At 49.0% G+C, this 23,939-nt stretch overlaps 1 protein-coding gene across 1 annotated transcript; it reads right to left on the bottom strand.

The window, feature by feature from the left end:
- Positions 1 to 7,762: 7,762 nt before the first annotated feature.
- Positions 7,763 to 20,330, bottom strand: LOC141463334 (uncharacterized). The gene is made up of 7 exons (XM_074145676.1): positions 19,787 to 20,330; positions 18,871 to 19,723; positions 12,908 to 13,082; positions 11,931 to 12,135; positions 10,873 to 11,495; positions 9,396 to 9,541; positions 7,763 to 8,558 (listed from the first exon to the last, which is right to left on the bottom strand). Exons 1-7 carry the CDS (start codon positions 20,328 to 20,330, stop codon positions 7,763 to 7,765), a joined length of 3,342 nt encoding a protein of 1,113 aa, XP_074001777.1.
- Positions 20,331 to 23,939: the final 3,609 nt, after the last annotated feature.

Below are 23,939 nucleotides of genomic sequence, written 5' to 3'. Positions count from 1 at the left end.
ATCTTGTGTCACGTAACGTAGGCAGATGGTAATATCCCTCTTTCACAGCTGAAGAAAACGAGGGTGTAACTTCCTGAGCCCCATGACAATGAGACCAGCTTTCAAAGTAGTTCTCTCCTCTTGCCCGATGCCACCGTTTGCTTCTTTCTCACTTTACCCCTGTGGAGGCGGGAGGAAGGAAGAAGCTTAAGCCAGTTCTACTGCCAAAACCAGAGGCTCGTGAAACAACACCCAAAGGCTCTGAGACAGAGCAAGGTCACACAGGAAACGCGTGGGAGCAGGGGAATTAGAAAAAGGTTTCCTGAGCCTCAGTCTCTGGGGCTGGAGGACTCCTGGCATGTGGGACTGGGACGGGAGGCCACGTGGTGGGGCAGGTTTCCGGTTTGTTAAGGCTTTGCGCTGACTTGCGTCCCAGGTGCTCCGGTCACATTTGGTCAGGCAACAGGTCTGCTTCCTGACACGGGATCCCGTGTGCCTAATGGAGCTTTTCAGTAGATCCTAGATCTGCCAGCTTTTGCGTCTTACGTGGTGGCCTAGAGTTGGTGGAGATACAGCAGCGCTGCGCCAGAGGTGCAGATACTGTGGGAGAGACAACTGGAAGGGCAAGTCTCTTTCTCAGGGCTTACAAAGTCTGCAAAGTGTGGGATCATTCTGTCTGAGGTTCTGGGAAAAGCAAGTGCCTGAGAAAGAGACACTCCAGTCTTGTGTTCCTGGAGGGTGTTTAGCAAACACCTCGTTCTTTCCCGTTCCTCGGTTTTGGGAGAGCCCAGCATCTGCCTCCAGAAAAGCATCATTTGCAAGAGCCGGGCTGCACAGTGCGTTCCCCAGCCAGGTCTGGGTGAGGGAAAGGAAAACCACGGACTTTCTCCCTGGGCTGCGGCAGGGAAAGCCGGGGACATGCTTTGTGTGGCTTCCTCTCGCAAAGGTAGCCTGTAGGACATTGTGGCCTGGACAGGGAATCTGCACGTTCCTCTGGTCCTAAATGGTAAATTGTGTTTCTGTCCCAGAGCTGGGAGCAAAGGGAAGAAGGGAACACCCGGAAGGACTTGAGTGGGGGGGCCTCTCTCCTCTGGCCCTTCCCTTTCCCAGGGTTAGCCAGGGGGAAGGGCAGTGAGAGTCGGAGCTCGGAGGACTGCAGAAGCTTGGTGGCTCACGATGAATCAGATGCACTTGAACTGTGAACAAATACCTCCCGTTGGCAGCGAATGGGCTGCGCAGCGTGTGCTGGCAGCCGGCAGGGGAGTGAGTCAGCGCAGCAGCGCTGGGGAGTCTGACTCAACAGCCAGCACAGCTATTCCCTGAGCCGCCTCAGCCTGGAGTGTGTCCCAGGGAGCGCCCTCTTGGATCATCTTCGTATTCACTCACTGGTTTGGGGATTTTTTTTTTCCCCCCCTATCTTGACGTCATTTCTGAGAGTTTTCTTTATTTCAGTAAAAAGGGCACTTAAATGATTAACTGCTCTTCGTTTATAGCACCGCTTGTCCCACTCCTGCGAATCAATGAACGCGCTGACCTGAAACCGTTTGGGAAACAGGGGTGGAGAGAGCTGCGTGGCACAGGATGCAGAGGAGACCTGGGGGCTGGCTGTGGAACTGAGCTCCATCATCTGCTGGAATTGATTAACTGCAGCCCTAGACCGGCACCCTCTTCGCACTGGCACTTGCTAAAGGACACATTATCACCTCCCGACTGCCCTTTTCTAGCGCCAGCGCAGGTCTCTGTGCAGTGAGCTGGATCGAGGAACTGATGTAGCTGAAACCATCTTTATTTTTCAGCGGTGTTTGCTACCAATCCAGTTCACTGCACGGTCCCGCACACGCTGTGCCGGTGCATGGAGGGAGGCTGCTTCTCCCTGCGGTGCCAGCTCCAAGCGTTCACTGGGCTGTGACGCTACGTGGTGAACTGTCTGATTTTCTTGCAGTAATTTAACTGCTTCCAGTTCTGTTAAGATCGCCAAGGGTTTTCTCTTTGGGTAAAAAATTTGCCTTCGTTTTACTGCAAAGCGGTGATTTCTGTGCTATAGAGCCTCACTCGTGTTTTTCAGCCAGTAAGGCCGTTACACACAAAGGCAATTAATGAGAGCACAAAGTGAACATGGATGACTCCTGGGGTCTGTGCGTGGGTATTGACCCATGACCGTCCTCTCTCATTAATTAGTGTCCGTTGCTGGATACCACGCTGTACTGCAGTGTGTGGAGGGGCTGTTCAGAGCCTCCTGCCTGCTGCACTCACGGAGTGTCATTAACAAAGTGATCAATTTTGAAAGGAACGGTCCTTTATGGTATGTATGTCCTGTATGTATGTTGTGGGTCAGGCATGAATTACTTGAAGATGGGTGTCTCCTTGCAGGTTTCTCTGTCTCTCTGTTACTGTTACTTCAAACTGTGGTGCTTCTGGCTGGCACTGGTTTGGCATCACTGGAGGGTTGCCCGGCCCAAGGCAGGGTCTTTTCCTAAATGTCTTTTCCTAAAACCAGCCCTTTCTTGAAAGAAGGGGAATACACTCCTTGTCTGAGTGCTTGTTCATCTGCACGTTCATGCTACGGGTGTGCAAACATCTAACCTGCTTCTCTTGGGAAAATAGAAGAGCCTGAGCTCTGCAAGAGCGCTGCCAGCTCCGTGGGTAGCCTGCTGGCTCCCACCCCGGTGGGGAGAGGTGTCGGGCTGCCTCCAGGTCTGCACTGGGGCCCTGTGCAGCTCTCATGAGCTTCTGTGAAGTCTGACTTCACCACAGCCTGTTGGAGGCTTCAACAGTGTCTGCAGAAAGTTTAAAGGGAAGAAAAAGCCCGAGATTTCAGCTCCTGTGAAATGGTCCAGGGCTATAAAGGCCTTGTGCTCTTTGCACGTTTTGGTTATCCCAGGCACCAGTCATGGGATCTACTCTGTGACCTTCTTGTGACCTCCAGGCTTCCCACTCTCATCTGTCGGCCCTCCCCACGGCACCCGGAGAAACATGTGATGTGGGTCCTCCCAAGGATGTGACTCTGGCACTGCAAGGGAGGTTCCTGTGCTAGAAAGGAGGGTTCAAAACCACCTGGGGCTCCACTGCCGCTGAAACAAAGCGTTCCTTTGCCTGCTCGTACACAGGACACCTTCCCTGGGAGGGCTGTGTGCAGTCGGGGTCTTCTCACCTGCAGTTGAGACTGTTTCTCAGGGATGCAAAGCCTGCGCTGGTGGAGATGGCACTGGGGCAGGATTTGAGCCAGAGAGTTGCAGATCATCACTTCATCCATCCCTGCTAATGGACCTAGAGCCTAACACCAGCTGTCCAACTTTTTCCAGCTGTGTAACTGCTCCCAGTCAAGCCCGGGCAGACACCGGCGCTGCAGGACGCTCTGCCTGTGTTCAGATTCCTCGTGAGGGCTCTCTACTCTCTGCTGAAGAGGACACTCTAAGTTCCTATCACTCAACTTTTCCATCCGTGTTGTAGAAAGGTTTCCCCTAGGGGACCACCTTCAGCTTCCTGAGTGAGAGGTCTTTTTTTCTAATGAATGTCCTTGGGGCTTGCCTGCAGTTTTTGGACTGTGCAGTGTTATTGTCAAAACTTTTTTTTTTTTTTTAATTGCTTGTACCTATCTCCAGTCATATTGATATTCTGCAGCAGCCTCTGTGAGAAATAAGGCAGTTCCTTTGTCTGCCTGATCACTAAGACTTTTAACTTCCCTCTGAGGATGTCAGGGACAAGCAAGAGAGTGCGAGATTCACCAGAATCTCCTGCTGGAGACCCACCTTCCTGGGACTTTAGCTCCGTAATAGATTCACGTGCATTGAAAGACTGAAGTTCTCCAAGACAGAGATCTGAGATGATCTTGGAGCTTTTTTCAGAATTTGGGATGTGCTGAGGTCAATCTCTCTGTCTCCAGTGACAGCTACAATAGATTATTGCTGCTGCTTGCTTTCAGATGCCTTCTTGATCATGTAGCAGGGACCTACACTGAACACCCCTTCCCCATCCTCACTTCTGTTAAGACCAACCAGGAATGTACAAGAACGCCATAGAAGAGATCTCTGTTCATTAAAGCAGACATCTCTGCCCTCTAAAGTAATTGCTGTTCATCTCCCTGTGTTTTTTTCAGGCTTTTCGCACTCAGCCTGCTGACTTTTAACGTAGCCATTTGTTATTTCCTCGGGACCTGAACTCACAGGGGGCTCTTAATGCAGTGGTGTGTCTTCCTGTGTGTCTACTTTGTGAGCTTGAAACCACAGGGACTCTATGATGAAGGCTGCCTCTTGTTGGTGGTGTTGTTTTCCTAGTAAATGACTCAACCTAAATTCTTGTTAAAGGTCATTTATGAGTTCTGATAAATAAAGGGAGTAATTGACTTTCTCTTTTTTTCCCTTAACATGGTACCTCCAGAGAGGCCTGCTTGTACCAGCCGAGTAAGTTCAGCGGGCAGGAGTCCTGAAAAGTAATCTTAGTATTGTCCGTCATGACAATGAGAGGTATAAAAATATTACGGAGCCTTAGGACGGCCAGTTTGGAACAAATAATTGCTTTCTTGGCTTGCAGACAACCCTTTTCCAAAGTACCCGGGGTTATAATAGCATTTTGTCGGGTTTGTTAATCAGAAATGGAAAAATACAGCACAACTAATCTCCAGGGCTGCCAAGTAAGATGTGTACATGTGACAGTGAAAGACCTGGAACTTCCCAGGAGAGAGGGATCATCCAGTTCAGAAAGGTTCCTGAGGATTACGGAAACCTGCTGCCTCGTCAGTGCTGACGCTCCTCGCCCTCCCCGTGCAGGCTGACCCTGCAGCACGAGCGCTCGCGGGGCTGCAGGGACCGTGCTGCGCTCGTGCTCCCTTTCAACACCTGTAATTTAAAGGCGGGAGAGCAGCTGAGCACACACCGGATACGTAAAAGATAAATACCATTGGAAGCACAAGCTCTGTCTCGTTTGACAGGTTCAACAATCGGGCTGTCGCTTCCCGTAGCAGGCTGTCCCAGATCAAAGAGCTTGTTCTGTTCCCTGGCCGCAGGTTTTTTAGGACAGGGCTGCAGCACCGAGTACACGTCCTGCTCGTAACTCAACACCCAGCGATTATTTATGGACCTTCTTTCGGGGAAAGTTTGCCCAGTTCAGAGGAAATAGGCCATGATTAGTAGGAGCCTGGCAGGCAGGTGTTTCCTGTGATACCTAGAAAAAGCCTGAATCTGACAAACTGAACAATCACCCAAACACAAGATTGATGCTAAATATCAGAGCTTTTACATATACTTATTGTTCTCTAACCTTTTTGAACAGCCAGGGTGACTGAAGGTATCTTGATTTAAAGCTATGGCTGTACAAACAGCCCATGGCTGGTTTTGAGCGTGAATTGCTGTGGAGAAAAGCACTCTGCTGGAAAGTAATTGAAAACTTTCCAGAAAGCAGCAGCTTTCTGTGGCTGTGAAAGGCACTCACTGTTTGGATAAATTCATCTGTTAGGCTTACTCTACTTTTGCTTTCTCTTACCAAAACTGCCACTGGTGGTAACGAAGAGGAGGCAGCTGCGCCATTTTGGTCTTGAGAGAGAAAAGAAAGGTGCTACAAGCTGTTGCTTTTTGCACGTTTGGTGACCAGGGCTTGAAGGCTGTTTGATGCTCATCTGTCATGACAGCGTCAGAGAAACCTTCCTCCAGCAGCTGTTCTGCTCAGGCATCCATCTATTTGAAAAACAAACAGCAAACTATAAAAGCAACTCCTCGTGATCTTCACTGGCTCTTCAGTGCGTTTTTGGGGGAACAAACAATTTATCATCTACTGACTAGGAATAGCTGGAGGGAATTGCAGCTCACTTGAGGGAGTCAGGCTGCTGCCCCAGCAAGTGTTTTCCCAGCTATTGCTCGCTACAGCGCTCAGCTGTGCGCTGCCACTCTCGCGTCTTGGGTGTGTTTGTAAAGCCTCCAGATGACGCAAAACCTCACATTTCCTCAAGGACAAAATGAGGGACTAAAACACTGGATGGTGCAGATGAAGAGAAAATACAGGCATTACGCACACGTCTCTCTGCCTCAGTGCCCGGAGCTGCGTAACAAGCGCCGGCAGCGGTGGCAGGAGGACAAAGCCCTGGGTATGACTTGGAGGCCGGCTCAGGCGTTGGGTCAGTGGTGACTTCACAAGACTAGAGCTACCTACGTGAGGGTAGCCTCTGCCCGGCTTCCTTTGTGCACTCACCGATGCTGGTTGATCTCTGGAGAAATACACAAATACGCTTCCCTGTGTGAATCCTCCGGTAAAATAAATGCCTTTAACAAATATTTTGTTGGGAGGGAATAATACTGATTGGCTTTGTCTTTACCCTGGGGGGGCTGACAGAACACTTACAGGCTGTCCTCTGAGATCCACCAACCAAAATTCAGGCTCCTTTAATTTAGCCTCTAGGGCTGTAATCTGGCCTTTGCTGTGTAAGTCACAGCGTGACATTTCACTGCTCTTGTAATCGCGAGGCCGTGGTCAGTGGTAATGTCAGGCTGAAAAGGTTAAACCCTGTTTGCCTTTTCACCATTGTTCAGCTTCCAGTCATTTCCCTGCTGTGGAGCCGAGAAAGGCTGGACCTTATGGGGGAGAGCTTTGTGGCCTCGGTTTTGGATCTCACGTCTGCTGCGCCGGGGCCTGACCTACCCAGGCAGGGCTGGGGCCAGAGCATAAGATTTTGTGCCAGTCTATTGTTGTCTGGGGAGAACAAGGATAGCAGCCTGGTACCGTTCTCCCAGCCTTATTAGGAGTAGTCCCTGAATTCTGTTCAGGGGATCCAAAGAACAGACGTAGGCGCATTGTTCACCTGAATGCCACCCACAGTACATGAAGTATCTACTCCAGAAAACAAATATTGAAAAAAAAATACCCACCTAAAGTCATTGAAATATAATTATTAAAACCTTTTATGTTACTCTACAGTACAATGTAAATTGTTCCTTTCAATTAGATTTTGAAATACACTAGATTACATCATTTAAATAATCGCAAACTTTTAAGTTCACTATTAGTGGTAGCAGAGCTATATTTACATACACTTCTGAGATATTTCAGATGCAGCGTTATGTTCCAGTCTCTAAATCAGTTAAATAACAGACATTCAGTGAGGGTGTACTGCTCTTCCACAGGCTTTACACGTATTTCGGGTGTTTGTGTGAGAGAGCAAGAACTCCTTTTATTCTTGTCTGTTTTTTTTATGCTGTGTGCATGCAGCTGTATCTGAGCAAATTGATACCTACTTGATTTGGATTAAAGATGAAAGACCTTTCTTTTTAAACAAGTATTTTGACTGAATATACAGAGGTGAATAATGAAATACAGTCCTTAGGAGTAGCAGTGGAAAACATCATTTTCTCCAACTTTCCTCCCCTTTTGCATAATACTGCACCTAATTTTGACCCTGACTTTACCTAATGCTGATGAAATATAGTCAATGGTGGAAATCTCTCTCATATTGTCAAGACTGGCTTTCAACACGATCCATGCAATGGCAAGCATCATACTTCATTCTCCCGCAGTGCAATATTAACAAGTTAAACTCAGTATTTTCTTCCAGAGATCTGCTCCTCGAGGGAAGCCCATCTCATATGTACATCAGCCACCAACAGGCTGTGAGTCCTGAAGCTGGAGACCAGAATTAGGCTGGAATGCTTGCTTCCAGTGCTGCTAAGAGTCTTCATGGGCTAGCTGCCTCCCTGTGTTGTCCATGGAGCACAGCAAGCTCAAGCCACCGAGGCTCTTGATGATCCTTGCACGTGGCACTGGTCAAGCGGAGTCTCCCTGCGTGCTGCCCGAGTGGGACTCAGGGCCTGGTGTGAGGGGTGCTGATCATGATGTTGGGCAGCGCGTTCCGCCGCTTCTTCCAGGAGCCCAGCTCCCTCGAGTACCGCCTGATCTGCCTGAACCAGTGGTGAGTCCGTGCCCGGTCGCTGTCCCGGAACACAAACGCCTCCCGCCTGATCTCAATGAGTTCAAAAGTGTCGTCACAGTCAGGATCAGTGGAGACGATGCAATTACTCAGCCTCAAGGGCTCCCTGAGCAAATGAAACTTCCCGTTATTTTTGTCCCTGATGAGAACCAGCACGGCATCCTTCACAGGCCCTGGCTCAGCTGACTCCAGGCTGGACTCAGACACGCGCTTCATGTTCACCAGGAGGAGGACCTGCATGTTCTGGAACTTCAGGGTCTTGCTGCCTTTCTTCACCCACTGGCCATCGGGGGGCTGGGCCAGCTGCAGAGACCCCTCCATCACAAATCGTGTTTCCTCCCGCAGCCAACCTACGGTTTTGAGGGCGGTTTCTCTCATCTCGATGTTGATGACTTCCCTCTTCTTCTTGCTGTCCTGGCGAAAGGAGCGGAGGGTCCATGTGTTCCCCTCCTGCTTGGTTTTCATGTTGATGTGCTCCAGGTGGGACTCGATGCGGCTCTTGGCCTCCCGCAGGCTGCCGTGATCTGGGTGGTACTCAGTAGTGGCCTTGATGATCCTGCTGAGCAGCAGTGGGTACTTGGTGACTCTTTGCAAAGGGGCCATCAGGAAGGACCTCAAGTTCATCCGCCGCAGTGCTGTGTTGTCATTCTGGGAGACATTGAGGAATATTCTGCAGGGATTTAAGAAGAGGGAATTAAATGGTGGCTGTTCTGCCAGCAGATGCCGCAATCCTAAATGCAAATAACAGTGTGGTGCGACAGCTGCTGGGCGCTGCAGCCCCCGCTCTGGTTTTAACAGCCTTGTGAATTCTGTCTTCTCAAAAATTAACAACAATTTCTGCAGCTGTGCTCAGCTGCAGAACAGTGATGAGGTGCCTGGGACACTAGCACGTAACATCCTAGCAGTCTTCTATTAAATCGTAAAACAACGAGGGTGTGATCTTTCTCTGGTACACACTGACGTAGGCCCAAGGCAAATACATCGGTTTATATCAGATTACATTAATTTGGAGCTCCTTTCATCATTAGATTACAAAGCACTCTAAACAAGAATTTGTTACTGTCATCATTTTAAGATGTTGCAGTGGAAAGAGAAGTGACTCGCCTGACATTACGCAATAGGCCAGGACTAGGAATGGCAAACAAATTCAAGTCACGTATGCTCCACACCAGTGGAAATCCAAACTATGCTCTGGCACAGGGACTGAGCGCTGCTCTCAGCTTAGCATTATTTGGTGGCAGTTCAGCGCAGTGGGCAGTGGGCAAACACTGCTACCACAAAATACAATACAGAGCTGGGGATCAACTGGCTGCCTCCGTGGAGATATCAAGGACTGAATATCTTTTGGAGAATAAATTACTGTCCTCATCCCAAGAAAGAGCAGCTCATTGCTGAAGAACATTACCATCAAAACTTTGATCTAGTTGAGCTGACAAAGGCTTCACCCTCAGCCTAGTGCCTGCTTGTCCCCAAAGACTGGAAGCGTACGCTCAGCCCTTTTTCTCACCTGAGCAACTCTTTCTCCTTCTCCAGTGCGTTGAGCATATTCACAGAGGAGGACTGCTGAAGACAGTAGGTCTGAAAGGCTGGCAGCATGTTGACAAACTCTAGAAATACTTCGCCGATGCACACGGTCATCAGGTCGTCATCACCCTGCAAGCACGCAATACAGCCCTGCTGGGTTAGCTCAGGAGAGGCACAAGCACGGAGCCTGCCTTCAGTCCTATCAGCATCAACCTGCTGCAGGAGCTGGTGAACACCAGACCAAAGGTGGAACTGTGCTCTCCCTTCCTGGTGGAAAGGCAGTCCCTGCAGGTCTGAGGAGGAGCAGTGCATGGGGAGGGGAAGGAAAGCTGCTCTAACTGCTTGCTCTTCTACACAAAAAGAGCCGTCTTCTCTGCTTCTGTGGGCTCAGCCAGCCTACCAGAGCAGGGACTCAAAGGCCAGACGCCAGAGTCTGCTAGTCACGAGGGTGTACTGGGGCCCTTCTTGCTGGCAAGCCTGCCGTAAGTCTAACGCAGCAGTGCATAAATTAATAGAGAGCGTTTAGGAGCAAATGGGCAGGTGAGGCATGTAACTCAGGTAACAGGCATGCACTTAATTTCTGCAGTTGATCCCAGCAACTGGTCTGGCTGGGAAGCAGTATCCTTAAGTTCTGCTCTTACTGGTTATTTCGATGCCTGAATGAAAAGTAAATTTCACGCTAAACTGTTCTGTGATCTCTGAATGTCTAATAAAATAGTAAGAATCTGGTGCCACATAATGCTCTCAGCTTTGTTGAGGTGTATGCTGACATGCTCTGCAATCGCTACTCATTTCAGCAGCAAGAGAGGGAGCAGTTCTCTGGCTGGTGGTGGCTTTTTGGTGCAATACTGAGCTCCGACTGCAAAGGCAATGTGGAGGAAGAGATAGGGAAACCCATGGCTGTTTATAGAAGCCATTGTCTCAATAAATTATTCACAGAGGACATCACACCCACAGTGCACATCTGTCTTCACTGTGCCAGGTGCATGAGAGTGGTTGTCAAAGTTGCCAGTTTTTGAGACATGCATCACTCAGTCTGACATGCAGAGTTTCGGTGAGGGAGAGGAGGGATGTGTTTCCTAGAAAACAAAACATCCCGGTGAAATTGATACAGCAACAAGTGGGTTTTGGTTTCTTGAAGAAAGGAGGGTGTGGATCTGTCTATATATGTCCTTTGCAGTGATTGTCTACTGACCTAGAGTCTTATTTGTGTTTCTCTGCTCTCTGACCACCATGCTGGTGCCTGCATTACCGCAGCAGAGAGAGGCCAGCAGCTGTGACCTGATACAGGCCTACTGAAATGACTGGTTTACAATAGCTGAAGGAGCAAGGGACTAAGTAGATGACCAGAACCCAGGTGTCCTACCTCCTGATCCTCTGCTTCACCTATGCTGCCTCACTAATATAAAACCTATTCGTGTCTGCCCAGTCTAGCTCCTTTAGAGCACACAGCATCATACCTGGTCAAAGGCCTGATCGATCTCTTCCTGGAGTATCTCCAGGAAGTTCTCATTGAGGTCAATGAGCTCCTGGATGTTGCTGAAGATGCCCAGGAGCTGCTCCTGGCTCAGCAGCCCAGCTGCCTGCATGGGGAGGTAGAATTCCTCTTTGATGATACGCAGGTCCTCTCCATAGCTGGCCTCTGTGTTGACAAACTCCAGCACAGACTCCTTGCGCTCTGTCCTGCGCTTGCAGCACTTCTCACAGAGGTCGGCCCGCCTCTGATTGCAGTTCTGCACGTCTGTCTCCACTGGGAGGTCCCTTTCTCCACAGTCGGTGCAGGGACGGTGGGCTTCCCAGGCCTGCAGGGAGCTCAGCGTTTCGGATGCCCTGTTCCTCCACTTTCTGGCTGACATCTGGCCAATGCCACTATCTGCCCTCTCCACATCCGCTGACTTGGTCCGGGTGGCCTCACTGGGATCCAGGTCGTCCCGGACATCATTCACGCCCACAATCCCGCTGTCCGTGCTCAGGCTGCTGACATTGCTCCAATGATGTCTGGAGCGGAGGGAGCCACGTGGGGCACGGCGGGTCTCATCAAAGCTGCCACCATGGCCAAGGTTGGCTTTTGCTACCACTGGACCTGAGAACAGACACAAACCATTACAGGCACTGCCAGCAGCACAGAGCTCACCTGGGGAGCTCAAGCTGGCACAGCTATGAGTGGTAGGAACCCAGGGGGGGCAGGCTAGACCTGGTGAAAGCAGGGCTGTTAGCTGTCTCCTCTCCTGTACTGCTGCTGAGACTGGAGAGAGTCAGAAGTAAATGGCTCCCAGGTGATGCCCGGGGCCTGTCATGCCTGCACTGCCCGTACCTGTGACCTCATTTGGGCTCTCTCTTCCCCTGCCATCTGCCAGGCATGGGCAGAGACACAGCAAAGTAGATCCTGATTTCTTGCACACCTGCGTTAAACCTAGAATGCTTCCCTCCCCCAGGTCAGTAGTTCCTCCATATTCACACCAGCACAGCAGGGCTCAGCGTCTGGCCCGCCAGCCCCTTCCGAGTGTGCAGAACGTACCATAGTCTCGCTCCTGCCGGCGCTTCTGTGCGTGCTGCCGTGCTGCAGCTGCAATCTTCAGCTCCAGCTGCTTCCTCTTCACAGAGTCTGTCGGCATAGGGTCACTGAAGTGTGGCCGCAGCCGGCACTCCCGCTGGGCCTTGGCACCATCCGTGCTCTCATGGACGATGTCGGAGCTGGATCGACGGCAGCCAGGACTGGGGGTCTGCAAGAAAGGCAAGTGGGTTTGGAGCAAGGTGGTGGTCAAAGCAGCACCTGGTTTGCAGCTACTGGACTTCAGTTGCCAAAGGAGAGAAAAGAAAACTCATCAGCGGTGGGATTGTAAATGCAGCTCTGCTACATGATCATTGGGAAATCTGTCCCCCCTGTCCCTCTGTCTTGCTTAGTCCTAACAGCAAGGACCCCTCTCCCTTTGTTGTTGTGTAGCTCTGAGTACAGTGGCTCCGTGGCGGCTGGATCATGGCTGTCAAATAACCTGAAGAAGTCAACAGCACAGCCCTGGCTAAGGGCCTCAAGGGGAGCTGAGCCTGTCCTCTAGGGATCTGAGCTAGCTTGTCTCTGTTCTGTGAACGGTTCAGTGCTGGAGGGTCAGGAACTCCAGCCTCTTTGCCTTACCTACATTAGCAGTTTGACCAAGTGGGGACTAGGAGGGAGCCTGTCTGATCTCCTAGGCAGCGCAGCAATGAGGGGCTGGTGGCACACTGAAAGCCATGAAGGGGTTATTGCTGAATTCCCTGCAAAAGATGCAGTGGCAGATAGGCAAAGGCACACAACTGACTCCTGTTTCATTAACTGTAATAAAAAAGGCACTAGAAATGCTTCTAACAGAGTTTAATCTCTCATGGGAGTTGATGTGATTTCAGATCCCAGCCTCCCAGTCTGTCCAGTTCCTACAACGAAGGGTTCCTTTAAAGCTTCTGACAAGAAAAAAATCCTAAATGCATGCCCAAGATTAGATGGGAACTCCTCTCCCTTACATTCCCTGCAGGTGGAGTGTCGCTGGATGTCTCATTGCTTGGCTTTTCCTCCCAGGTCTCTGTTGCCATGGACATCGCTGTGGGCTGCTGGCTGTCCTCCGGAGGTGGTGTATCAGCTTCCCTCAGATCACACTGTCCCTTGGAGGGGGATTTGGCAGCAGTCTCAGCATTGCAGCTGCAGAGGAAGAAGCAGACTCTGATGAACATCACGTATGCAGTTCACCTGCTGTTCCTGACACAGATGAGACTGAGCAGCGAGCCCAGGTTCAAACAACCAGCCACAGCAGTTCACGGAAAGTGCAAGCAGGAACCTAGACTGGTTGGCATGGATGGCTGCGTGTGTGTTTCAGCAGCTCTAAACACAACTCAATTATAGCAGTGCAAATCGGGTAATTGCACTCATGCCAGCATCAGTCTGGGATATCAAGTCTCGGGTGTTCATAGGGCATTTTTGTGTCCATAAAACACGAGGTTCTCCCACAGGGACCAGAAAAACCTCTTTCTAAGTAGGCCATATCCATATTTGCTGCTATTTAAAGAGATGTTGTCAACACAGAAACCATATTGCTCATCTGGAAGAAAATCACCTGCTAAAAACCATAATACTTTGAAGAGATTAGGGGATTAAGGGAGCTTTCTCTCTGTTTTTCATCTCATATGATCCCAAGCCTGCTGAAGCCTCTGGATAGATTCCCTCTGCTTTCAGTGAACTCAGGATCAGGCCTTCTGGTGCACTTAAGATTCCTGAAAAGATTGGCAGAGTCTTGTTGTTCTCACTTGGCAATTCTGGGATGCTCTTATTCACGGCTGTCTGGTGCTAACAAGGGCCTGCCCTGGCTGGTCCAGGCACCCTGTTCCAACCCCACGTTCCCCTCTCTGTAGACAACACCACCTCTCCAGACAGACAGAGTCTGGTGTAAAACCACTGACTTGACAGAGTAGTTGACAGGCTGTACTTTTTGATACTACTTGTGATACATTTTTTTTAACAGACTCTCTAAGACACCCTATTTCCATGCATAATGAAGCCTGCTCGGAAGAACATTAACTTTTTTTCATTTTGGGTTTACTTAAATTTTATGGGCTTGGATTCCTTTCAAAAGAAAGGTTGTCAGGACTGGATATGGATGCTTGCACATAGAGGAAGCCCGTGTCTGGAACATATTTCAGGTTATGCATGTATTTTAGGCTTAACAAAAGTCTCCCACCACAGAAATCTGCTTCTTAAAGGCTTCACTTGTGAACTTATGCTGGTAGGTCACAATTCCAACACTGCCAGCTACAAGCAAACACATGAGACAGATGGGCATTTTCCTTACAATGAATGACACTTGGCTCTAAGAAGTAACCATCAGCCAACACTGAAATCGCTGAAGAGGGAGCAAGTCTCCCAGAACACAAACTGGCTCTGTTGTCAGGCCAGAAAATTTGCTTTGCAACTTTCCAGCTGATGCTTTTTTCATCTTTCTCCGTTTTTGCTTCCAGGACCCAGCTGACACTACCAGAGGATTTACCAACTTTAAAAGAGTTCAGCTGCGGCTGCGCAGCAATGGCACAGTGCTAACAGCAGGCTCCTGGCTTTTACTTTTTGCTGTGCTAACTCCCAGCCATGTATCGCTTCACCGCCCACGCCTCTTCTTCCCAGAAGAAGATGGGGATACCAACACCAGCGCTGTCACAGAGCAGTCCGTAGTACGGCATTATCCCCCTTATAGGCTTGCTTTAAGAGTAGCGCAGGAACACAGCAAGGCTGTGGTCCCACTAGGGTACTGTCCTGGCCTGGTCTGGCTTCAGATGTTCCTGTCTGCTTTCTCCCTCCTGTCCCCAGCCACCTCTGGGGTACCACTCTTTCAGCCAGTCCAGTATAACTGTCTGTGTGGCCATGACCTAAAATCAGTCGTGAAATGATTTGGGTTTAAAAAAATATCCTCCCTCATGTATTCCCAGCCAGATCATTTCATCGATGTTTCACAGAATTGGGTAAAGTATGAACAGTTCAGCTGGGCACACCTGTGGGAGGGAAGGCAGAGGTTAAGGAGCAAGAAAGCTCTTGAAGAGGATACGCCACTGCTGGAAAACCACCATTTCCAAAAGCTGCTCCTGCTCAAACAGCTTCTGGTTGAAACATGCAGAAAGAAGGGACCATGCTGAGGCACAGAGAGGCAACGGGATGTGTCCAAGGTCAGTAGCAGAGTTCAGAACTGGAATATTATCTTCTTGATCACACCACCGCCCACCATACAGATCATAGTCTCAGAGAGAAGCTGAGCTTTCATATGTCATTTTTACAGCACTTCAAAATCATCCACTTAAACATGGAAAGTACTCCTGAGTATTACTGCTCCTTTAAGTGAAGCTGACAGCAGATCTCTGCTGATAAGGTCTGTGGACCAGATGCCATTGCTTATTGTGGTTTCCATAACCCAATAGAGATATTTTTAAAAATCTCCAGACATGACCTGCAGTGGGAATAACAGCCAGAGAGCCGAGCTAAGGAAGTGTGACTGGAGACTAAGAAATTCAACCCACCCCATGGTTGGTCAGCTAGAGGTAAGAAAGGCAATGATGCAGGGCCCATATTGTGTGAAAGCAGACTTCTTCATCCCTGGTTTGACTGCTCTACTTCTCGTTGTGATTAGATCCCTCCTGCATGATCTACTGGCCACGCTGTGTTGGGGTAAGTGCTGTTCCACAGAGCAGTCACTGTGCACCGCTCCATCAGTGTCATCAGTGGGATGTAGACAAAACAGGGAGGAGACAAACAGTTTCATAGAACTAAAACTTAGGCCTGCTCCTTTAACCTTTGCCCCTGGCTTAGGAGGAAGAGGGGACATTGCCACAAAAAAGGGATATTGCTCCTTCCTCCAGTCCACTCCCCGTGGCAGAGACCTGGGCTGCCAACACCAGTGCCTGCTCAAGCACTCCCCTCTGCTCATGCAGAGCTGCAGAAGTGGGGACTCTGGCATGTCTCCTTCTGTGGTATCAAATCACATATTGGGATAGGAGTTTTCTGTGTGAGGTTGGTCTCAGTTTTCCGTGTTCTCTCTAAGACAGATGATGCACTTGGGCCAGCACACGGAGGACAGGTTCTTTCTGAATGGCCTTTTAAACCTCTGGGCCACCACCTTTGAATCTCATGGTAGCAGAGGCACTAGGTACATGGTGTACAACTGGAAACGCACCTGCTTTTCTTCACAATCTCTATGGGATTCTTCATGGTTGTATAATTGTACAAGCCAGCAGTTCTCAGCCCTTTCCACAGGTTCCTAACCCTTTCTGACTAATGGAAACATTCTTGTCCACTCCTTCCCTGACGGCACCTGCCTTCCAGACTTGGAGTCCTCTGCTCTGGGAAGCTGTTATTGTACACACCATCCCAGTGTCACCCCAAATACACCCCATCACTCTTTTCAGGAAGCCTTCTTTCTTAGTCATGTCCTTTGCTTCCTTGTGCAGGTTTTTGTTCTCACCTTGTCCCCCATTTATAGACAGGAACCCCAGGTCCTTGCACGTCCTTATCCTGAACAATTTGCTGCTTCAACAAGTTCAGAAAGTGGACTATATATTGAAATGTGTACAGGATTTCCACCTACACGTCAACACCCCTTTCCCGCCAGGACTATAAATGAAGTTAAGGGTATCCAGTAACCTATGAAGGGACTAAAGCCACCATAATTATGAAGCTGAAATAAAAATCTCCACTGGTGAAATATTAAGCCATTTGAATGAGTCTTAAGTAATTAACTATGAATTACTAGGGAGGCAATTAACTCACAGACAAAACTGCTTTGTAAAACTGTAACACTTCCACCGAAACACTAGAAAGAGAAGGCAATTTCAGCTACCTTATTCTGTGATGCTCCATCACAACATTTCTATCAAAGGCTCACTGAGCTCAGTATCTGTGGAAAAGGGACCAAATCCACAGCTTTCAGCCCATTTCATTTGAGACTTAGAAAAAAAAGTGGTCTGGATGTCAGCAATCATCGTTTAGGACCCAAAACATCCATACAAAAAGCCTCCCACCTCTGCCGTGAGAATCAGCTTGAGCCCACTTTACAGTCTCAGGTGAAAATGATGGAAAATTGACAAATTTCCAGACAAAGAAAACTGGAGTTTCCCACTAACCAGTACTTTGTCACTGCCAATAGATTTTCTTCCTCCTGCTATCCTGAAGAAATGACAACCTTTAATATTAACTGTTATGACCATAGAAAATAAACAGGCCAGAGTGGTTTTCACATGAAACAACCTCTCTAGTACTGGAATCACTGTCATTCTCATTTTTAGATCAACTGTCATTTTGGTGTTAATAAAATCACCTCATATATTTTAACAAATCCAACTACGGAGACCAAACACATTCACAGAAACAAAACACACTGAGGATATTAAAAGCACAGAAACCACACTGAAACCATAAAGGCCCTAGGCAGAAAGTGTTTGAAGGCTGGGAGAGTAGTAGGAAAAGAGATCATATGCACTACCCAGTTCCTGTATACTTTGCTATGCATGCACCTCGGGCTCCAGGTACCAGTCAAAGCCTTGATTTGCCCGGAGACAGATCTTATGCTCTTACTCATGGCTTGTGCCCTTCTGTATATTTCATTTCACAACAATGATAAAAATAGCCTACTCAATGAAAATGGTTGCACACCGTAACTTTCTCGTCTGTTTCTTCATTGGGTTTTCACACTCTAGAACAAAAGCACAAAGGCTGGACAGCTGAAGGAGGCATTTAGGGCTCTGACGCCACCTACGTCCCTTTGGATTATGAAGTTGCAGAAGTATTTCTGCTTGTCATTCTGGCTTTGTCTACGCAGGGAGCTTCAGCTCCACAGAAGCTCTTTCAGATGACTCATTCCTGTGCAGAAGTCACTATCATCTCCTCTAAAACCTGCATCCAGTCTCAGAGCTCTAGCATTCCAGAAATACCAAACCACTGTACAAGGTTGACGCCCTGGCATTTCACACACCGCATCTGGGGATGTCGGAAGCAGCCAGGAACCAAGTCAAATTAATTCTTGGTGAAGCCAGTCCTGAAAGCCAAGCATATGGAAACAAATGACTCCACCAACACTTACTCCTCCTTCTCCCATCAGCCTTGTCTAGTGATAAGACAAAGATAATTGACCTAAATTCCTCACTTCCAAAACTTTGCTGATTCCTGTTGGTCCACCTGCTTGCATAGAAAGGGATCCTCATCCCTTTGGCAGGAGGGAGGTAACAGGACTGCAGTGTCCAAAACCAGGACAGAGAAAGCAGTCCTTGCAAAAATCCTACCCAGAGAAGGGCAAAACCCTGGTTGGAGAAGAGGGAAGAAGGCTTTATGCAAGTATTTTCTGTCACTACTTACGCTGCGTTGGCAGAAGGACAGTATCTGCAAGACTTTCATTCGCTGCCTGTGCTGGTCTCCAGAGGGTGGTTACAGACTCATAGCAGCCATCTTCTCTCATTTGTTTGCCTGTTCACTATGTACAGGCAGCAAGTGAAAGCACTTGTTGCTGCATGTCACACTACCTAAATTCACATCCTGCAGTGGTGGGGACAGACTTTACATCTTTTTTCAAAGGAATCACATTAGTACTTTGTATCCCTCTGCTGTCCTCTACTTTTCACAGAAGTTTAAAAAAAAAAGAAAAAAACCTTTCAACAATTTATTACAGAAATAAAATGAGTGGGAAATTGGGTGTCAGGATTACTAATGGCTGCTGTCTGGACAGGATTAAGGTGTACAAAAAGGCAAAGTCTAGATGAAAATGCTTTTTGATGTTTAATCCCATGCAAAGATGGAGTTTAAGCTCAAGAGCTTAAAGACACGTCCATGTGGATATCAGAGAGCCTAAGATGAAAGGCTCTGACAACAGTGTATTTATGCAATAGGAGTTAAATGTAAATATCAGGAGAGAGACCAGATCATTAACAAGGGAACTGCTTTCAGGGGACCCCACAGAGCATGTTACCTTTTCTTAATAAGTTCCAGGGCTGAACCTATGAATTCATCCTTCATTTTTTGTAGCTTAGCTCCATAGCTGGATAAGTCTGTGGCTTCTAACAGCAGCGATGAACAGCAAGAGGACTGGGCTTCAGAAGCCAGCGACTGCCCTGCAAGGTGGAGGACATCATTTAATTGTCTTGTCTCTCCTTTCTGCTGCTCATCACTGAACGTCTCCTGCCCAGCTCTGTGTGTTGCTACTGCCTGCAAAGGTGATCGTGGAATAGGGCTAGAGCAAATGGGGACTGGGGATCTAACCGGGCTGGAGATCTGGAAGTTTCTGTCCTTCACCTCAGGGCTGCACATTCTGAAACCATCCCATGTGGCTGAATATTGGGAAAAGCCAACAGAGGTGTGGTTTTCATGGAACACATCATCATCCTCCTCTGCTGTGACAGCAGCTTCATTCACAGCGTTGGTCCCCAGAGCTTCTGAACAGAGGTTCTTACTGTTCTCCTCCTCCAGGGTCTGGTTTGCAGGCAGACCCTTATTCAAGCACTCTGTTTTCCCACCGTTGCTGGCAGATGAATATGCCTCCTTACTTCTCATTTGCTTGAATTCCTCAAAAGTGGGTATGTAGAGCCTCCCTTTGCAGCGGCCTTTCTTGCTCTGTCCCAATGTGGCTTTGACACCTGTTTCCCCACTATATTGTTCCAGGGTTTCTGCTGTTCTGGATTTGGCCATCTCATGGCTTTCCCCAGCATGCTGAAGGGGCAAATTGGGGGAGCTATTCTGCCTTCGGAGCTGAAGCCTCCTCTGAGCCTCCTGCTTGATGTCTTCTGGACTGATGATTCTGTGTGCAAAACACAGTCTCTGCCTCCCTGTGAGGCTGTGCCTGAGAGCAGTGTGTTCCACCAAAACCGTGCAGCAGTTGACAGCACAACCATTCTTATACTGCCGGCACATCTGGCATTCAAAAAACTCCCGGGCCATCAGGTCAGGCAGGGCCACCTGTGGACGCACTGGCTTGCAGGGCTCTGACATCTTACTGCTGTGCAGCCTCAGCTTCTCCTTCAGCTCTTTTTTGGCATCCCCGTGTAGGGCTCTTTCCTCTGCAGAAGGGAAAAGCCACTGAGGCACTTTGGCAAAGGGAGGGAGGAGCACATTCTGTGCTGATCGAGATGTCTGTTTAGCATGGAGAGAAAGGTTTCTCAGAGAGTCCGATGTGCTCTGTACTGGGGCCACATCTATACAGCCTTCTGTCCACTGACTGGTGCCTCCATAGCGAAAGATGATCTCATTATCCAGGCTCCGGCAGTGAGAATACAGCCCAGAGTCAGCAACTGTTGCCCAGTGAAGGTTCTCCACGCTCCGATACATCCGGTTTTCCACAGTACTGGCCAAAGGTGTCTTGCCTGTGTGGCAGGAGTCTAGAGTGTGGAAGTCCCCAGAAAAAATATGAGTGTCTAGGTTCTTTAGTGGATGCATGCTGCTAACCGAAAAATCCTTTAAGCCATGTTGTGCATAGAGCTGATTATTTTGGCAGCTCAAGACCACCCGGCAGTGTTCCTGTCTCTCATCAACACTGATGTATGTCATAGCAAATGCACATGGAGGCTCTAAGACAGTGGCGTCTAGGGGGAGAGGAGGGAGCTGGGGTGTCGCTTAGATGCCAGTCAATGTCCACAGACCACAGACAGCAAAGTGTGCTGCTGGGTACTCACATAAGAGAGCTCTCACATGGGTTGAGTCGCCATGCGTAGAAGACCTGTGAATGGAAGGAAAGATGAGTTACTGAAGCAGCCTGGTGATGACTCGCAGGATGCAATAGCAGGTCTGCTTCCAGGGAATGCAGAAGCCAAACACCAACAGCTTAGGTAGAAACAGCAGCATAACTAGATGAGTCGCAGGGCTTAGGGCAGAGAATCTTTTCCATCCCTAGCTAAGCCAACAGTGGCCTTACACTACCCATCTGAATTTTGGAGAAGTTTATCCTACCTACCCTCAGCAATTCCCTCATAGTAACACTGCTCAACTCTACTGATGAATGTTCAGAAGTGCTTGCTGCCAGCCCAGCTTACTCACACTGCAGCACTAAGGAGATGGGAGGTTTAAAAGAGATAGTGAGGTTCTTGCCCTCAAATGGGGTGCAGACAAGAGTGTGGGGGTTAAGGAGGAGGCTGGAGGTGGGAAAGGATGACATGCATGACAATGTGGTCTCCTGGAAAGCTCAAGCAGCAAGGAGGAAGAAGAAGGTTGACTGGTGGTGGTTTTGTCCCTGAGAGTTACACTGCAGCCCCTTAGTGCTCTGATTTACCCTTCACAGGGAAGATGCATATGCTTTAGTTACTGGTAGCCAAGCATTTCCAAGGCCTTTCCAGTGCAGGGACAGAGGCACCTCACAGACTTTCACAAATGCACCCTCCTAATCCCTTAGCAACAGGCCCAAAATGATCAGCCCCCATGACAGCTCATCGGAGGCCCCAAAGAGACGGTGTGGTTTCCAAGGCTGTTCCTATGATCTTTGTTCAGTGTTGTAAGGCCCAGGGAACCTAAGTAACTAAATCACATCTTCAGAGCAACGTGGAGAATTAAATCCTAAAACTTCAGTTTGGGCTAGGAGGATGTAGGCTAAGTGTCTACATCATCCTTGGAAGTGGAAGGAGCCTCCTTACACTGAATGGAGAGACTCCAAATTTCTTTTAAGGATTTAGATCTCATGGACTTGCCAGCAGTCACACAAGACATCAGTGTCTGCTAGAGCCCTGCCCACTCCCTCCTTTGGTAACCAAAGGGAACGAGTGAGTGCCATATGTAAAAAAGAACAAGACTGGGCAGGGGATATGGGGTTAGCCTGAGATTCGTAAGGGCAACATAGAGCTGGGGTGGTGGGGCATTAGTCCATAATAATAAGCCAGGCAAGAACCAATGAAGTTAAACACCCAGGAAGAGGTCTTGGTTAAGCAAGACAGGGCCGTGTAAGTTACAGCCCAGCCACCTTGACCAGGAAGGGAATGAAGAGGCTTGTTACTCCCTGAAGGATAAACCACCTCAGGCATCTAACTATGTGAGGCATCAACAGACATTTTCCATCTGAGGAGAGGTCTGAGGCAGTGTATTGTCTGGAAGCCAATCTTGGTAACTCACTGGTAGCTTGATTCACTCCTTGCTTAGAGTGGTTCAAATTAGCATACTTTCCCCGCATTAATGAAACTATCTCTAATCTAATCCCAGAGAGGAAAGGCAGAGTTGCTCCTGTGGATCACCACTGAATGGAGAACATTATTTCTGTCCTTCATAATTGCTAAAAATAAAAATCAGAACTAGCTCTCAAGGTGTGGCTGCTCCCCAAGATGTCACAGGCACTTCTCACCCAGTCTTCTCATGGTGAGGCTGGAGTTCCCCTTTCTTCACGGCTCTGGAGGAGCCCACAGGTGACAGCAGAGAAACGTGAGGATCAGGACTTTCTGTGATCATAGGTTATAACATGATCTGTCAAGAAAGAGAGAATGAGATGATATGAGAGCCAGTCACTGAGCAGGGAACAGAGCTCCTGGTAGTGCCGAAGGGCTCCTGTGAGAAAGTGCTGTTAATGAGAGATGCCATGGCCTGTCAGGTTGGTCTGTGATCAGGTCACAGACATGGGACTAAAAGCTACTATGTACTTTCTGCACTCTGCTTTCAAACCAAGTAGAAAGAGCAAACAACCCTTGCTGTAGTGACAGCTGAGAATAAAGCGGTCCTTGCCCAAGGCAAGGAGTTATATACAGTAAGGCCTGAAGAGAAGCCAAGGCCCATGTGAGGCAGGTTCCTAGGCTACACGCTTACTTGGCAAACTCTGCGTGTGTGTGTGTGAGAGTGCGGAAGACAGAGAAGAAAGCGCACAGGGAAGGGGAGAAGCAGTTGAGAGAGGAGCAAGGAAGCAGAGGCACAGGAATGATGGGGTGGGATCTGTCTCTGGCTGCTCTCTTCACCAACAGACGGGGCAGCACTGAAAATACAATTGACTTGCGTCCTCATGGTCTCTCTTCAGGTGGAAGTTCATTACCAGGGTCCATAGTGCTGCCCCCTCTTTGGGCTGCAGGACAGCTACAGTTACAGCAGCACAGGGTAGCCCTTTGCCCCGCAGGAAAGCAGAGGCCCGTTTCCCCAGCAGGTGTGGAAGGTGCCAGTGCTCATGAACACTGCCAGGCAGCAGGGACGTGCTGCTGCTTTGCCAGGGCAGGATTTTCCAGAAGATGTGTGTGGGGCAGCAAAAGTTGCTTTCAGGGAAGGAGCAGCTGGGAGAAACCTCCTGCAGGCAGAGTGGGGCAGGTGGAGAATGAAGGACAGAAAAGGGCAGCAGAGGCAGGTTTGCAGAGTGGAGGACCCAGAGAAGAGAGAGAACAGCCAGAGCCGGCTGTGAGAGACAGCAGGAGACAGAGACTTTTCAGAGGAGGCTGTGCAGAGTTTGCTGACATGTAGGCAGGCACCAAAAGTTACTGGATTAAGTGCAGGAATAGGGGAATTTTGTTTCCAAATAATTTATTTTAATCGTTGTCACCCACCGAGCTGAGTTTTCTTTCTCTAAAAAGCGACTTTTTGCTCTAAGAAAACACTTCAGGCAGGAATTCCCTTTGATACTTTCAGGAGAGCTCAGAGCAAAGGTGCATGTGGATGTAGCACCCGGGTGGATGTGCAAGGGGGTTCAGTGCCCTGGCTGAAGCAAGAGGGAGCCTCAGGTATTGGTGTGCTCTGCTTTGCCTCATGCCTGCAAGGCAGCTGTGGAGATTTCGTAACAGCTAGTTTGGACAGGAGTAGCTTCTTCCCGGTCACTCCACCATTGAAAGACCATCTCTTCCCTACTGAACTCTTCTTGCCCATTCCCCCTATGTCACTACCCTGAGGGCTGTGCACAGCTTGTCAGATAGCTAAGTTTAATTTCACTGATCACTCAGGCCAACTACTGCCCGAGTCATGACCTGTGAAGGGGGACCGGCAGTGCTGAGGCACAGCCTGCATTCTCCCCAGGGATGCCTGGAGCAGGAAGAAAGTAGAGGCCTCTCTAAAACACCAGATAATTCTGACCTGACCTGTAACCAGGAAACACTGAGCCTC

This window comes from Numenius arquata, chromosome 3 (assembly GCF_964106895.1).
Source record: "Numenius arquata chromosome 3, bNumArq3.hap1.1, whole genome shotgun sequence".
In the NCBI taxonomy this organism is placed as follows: Eukaryota; Metazoa; Chordata; class Aves; order Charadriiformes; family Scolopacidae; genus Numenius; species Numenius arquata.
This window is presented reverse-complemented; position numbering and strand designations above follow the sequence as displayed.

Excerpts from the sequence above, each read along its gene's own strand:
- LOC141463334 (XM_074145676.1), bottom strand. The coding sequence starts at position 20,330 with ATGCATCCACTAAAGAACCTAGACACTCATATTTTTTCTGGGGACTTC. Across the intron at positions 19,724-19,786 it reads GTGCCGGCAGTATAAGAATG|GGAGGCAGAGACTGTGTTTT; the intron begins GTTGTGCTGTCA and ends ACAGCCTCACAG. Across the intron at positions 12,136-12,907 it reads ACACTCCACCTGCAGGGAAT|ACCCCCAGTCCTGGCTGCCG; the intron begins GTAAGGGAGAGG and ends CCTTTCTTGCAG.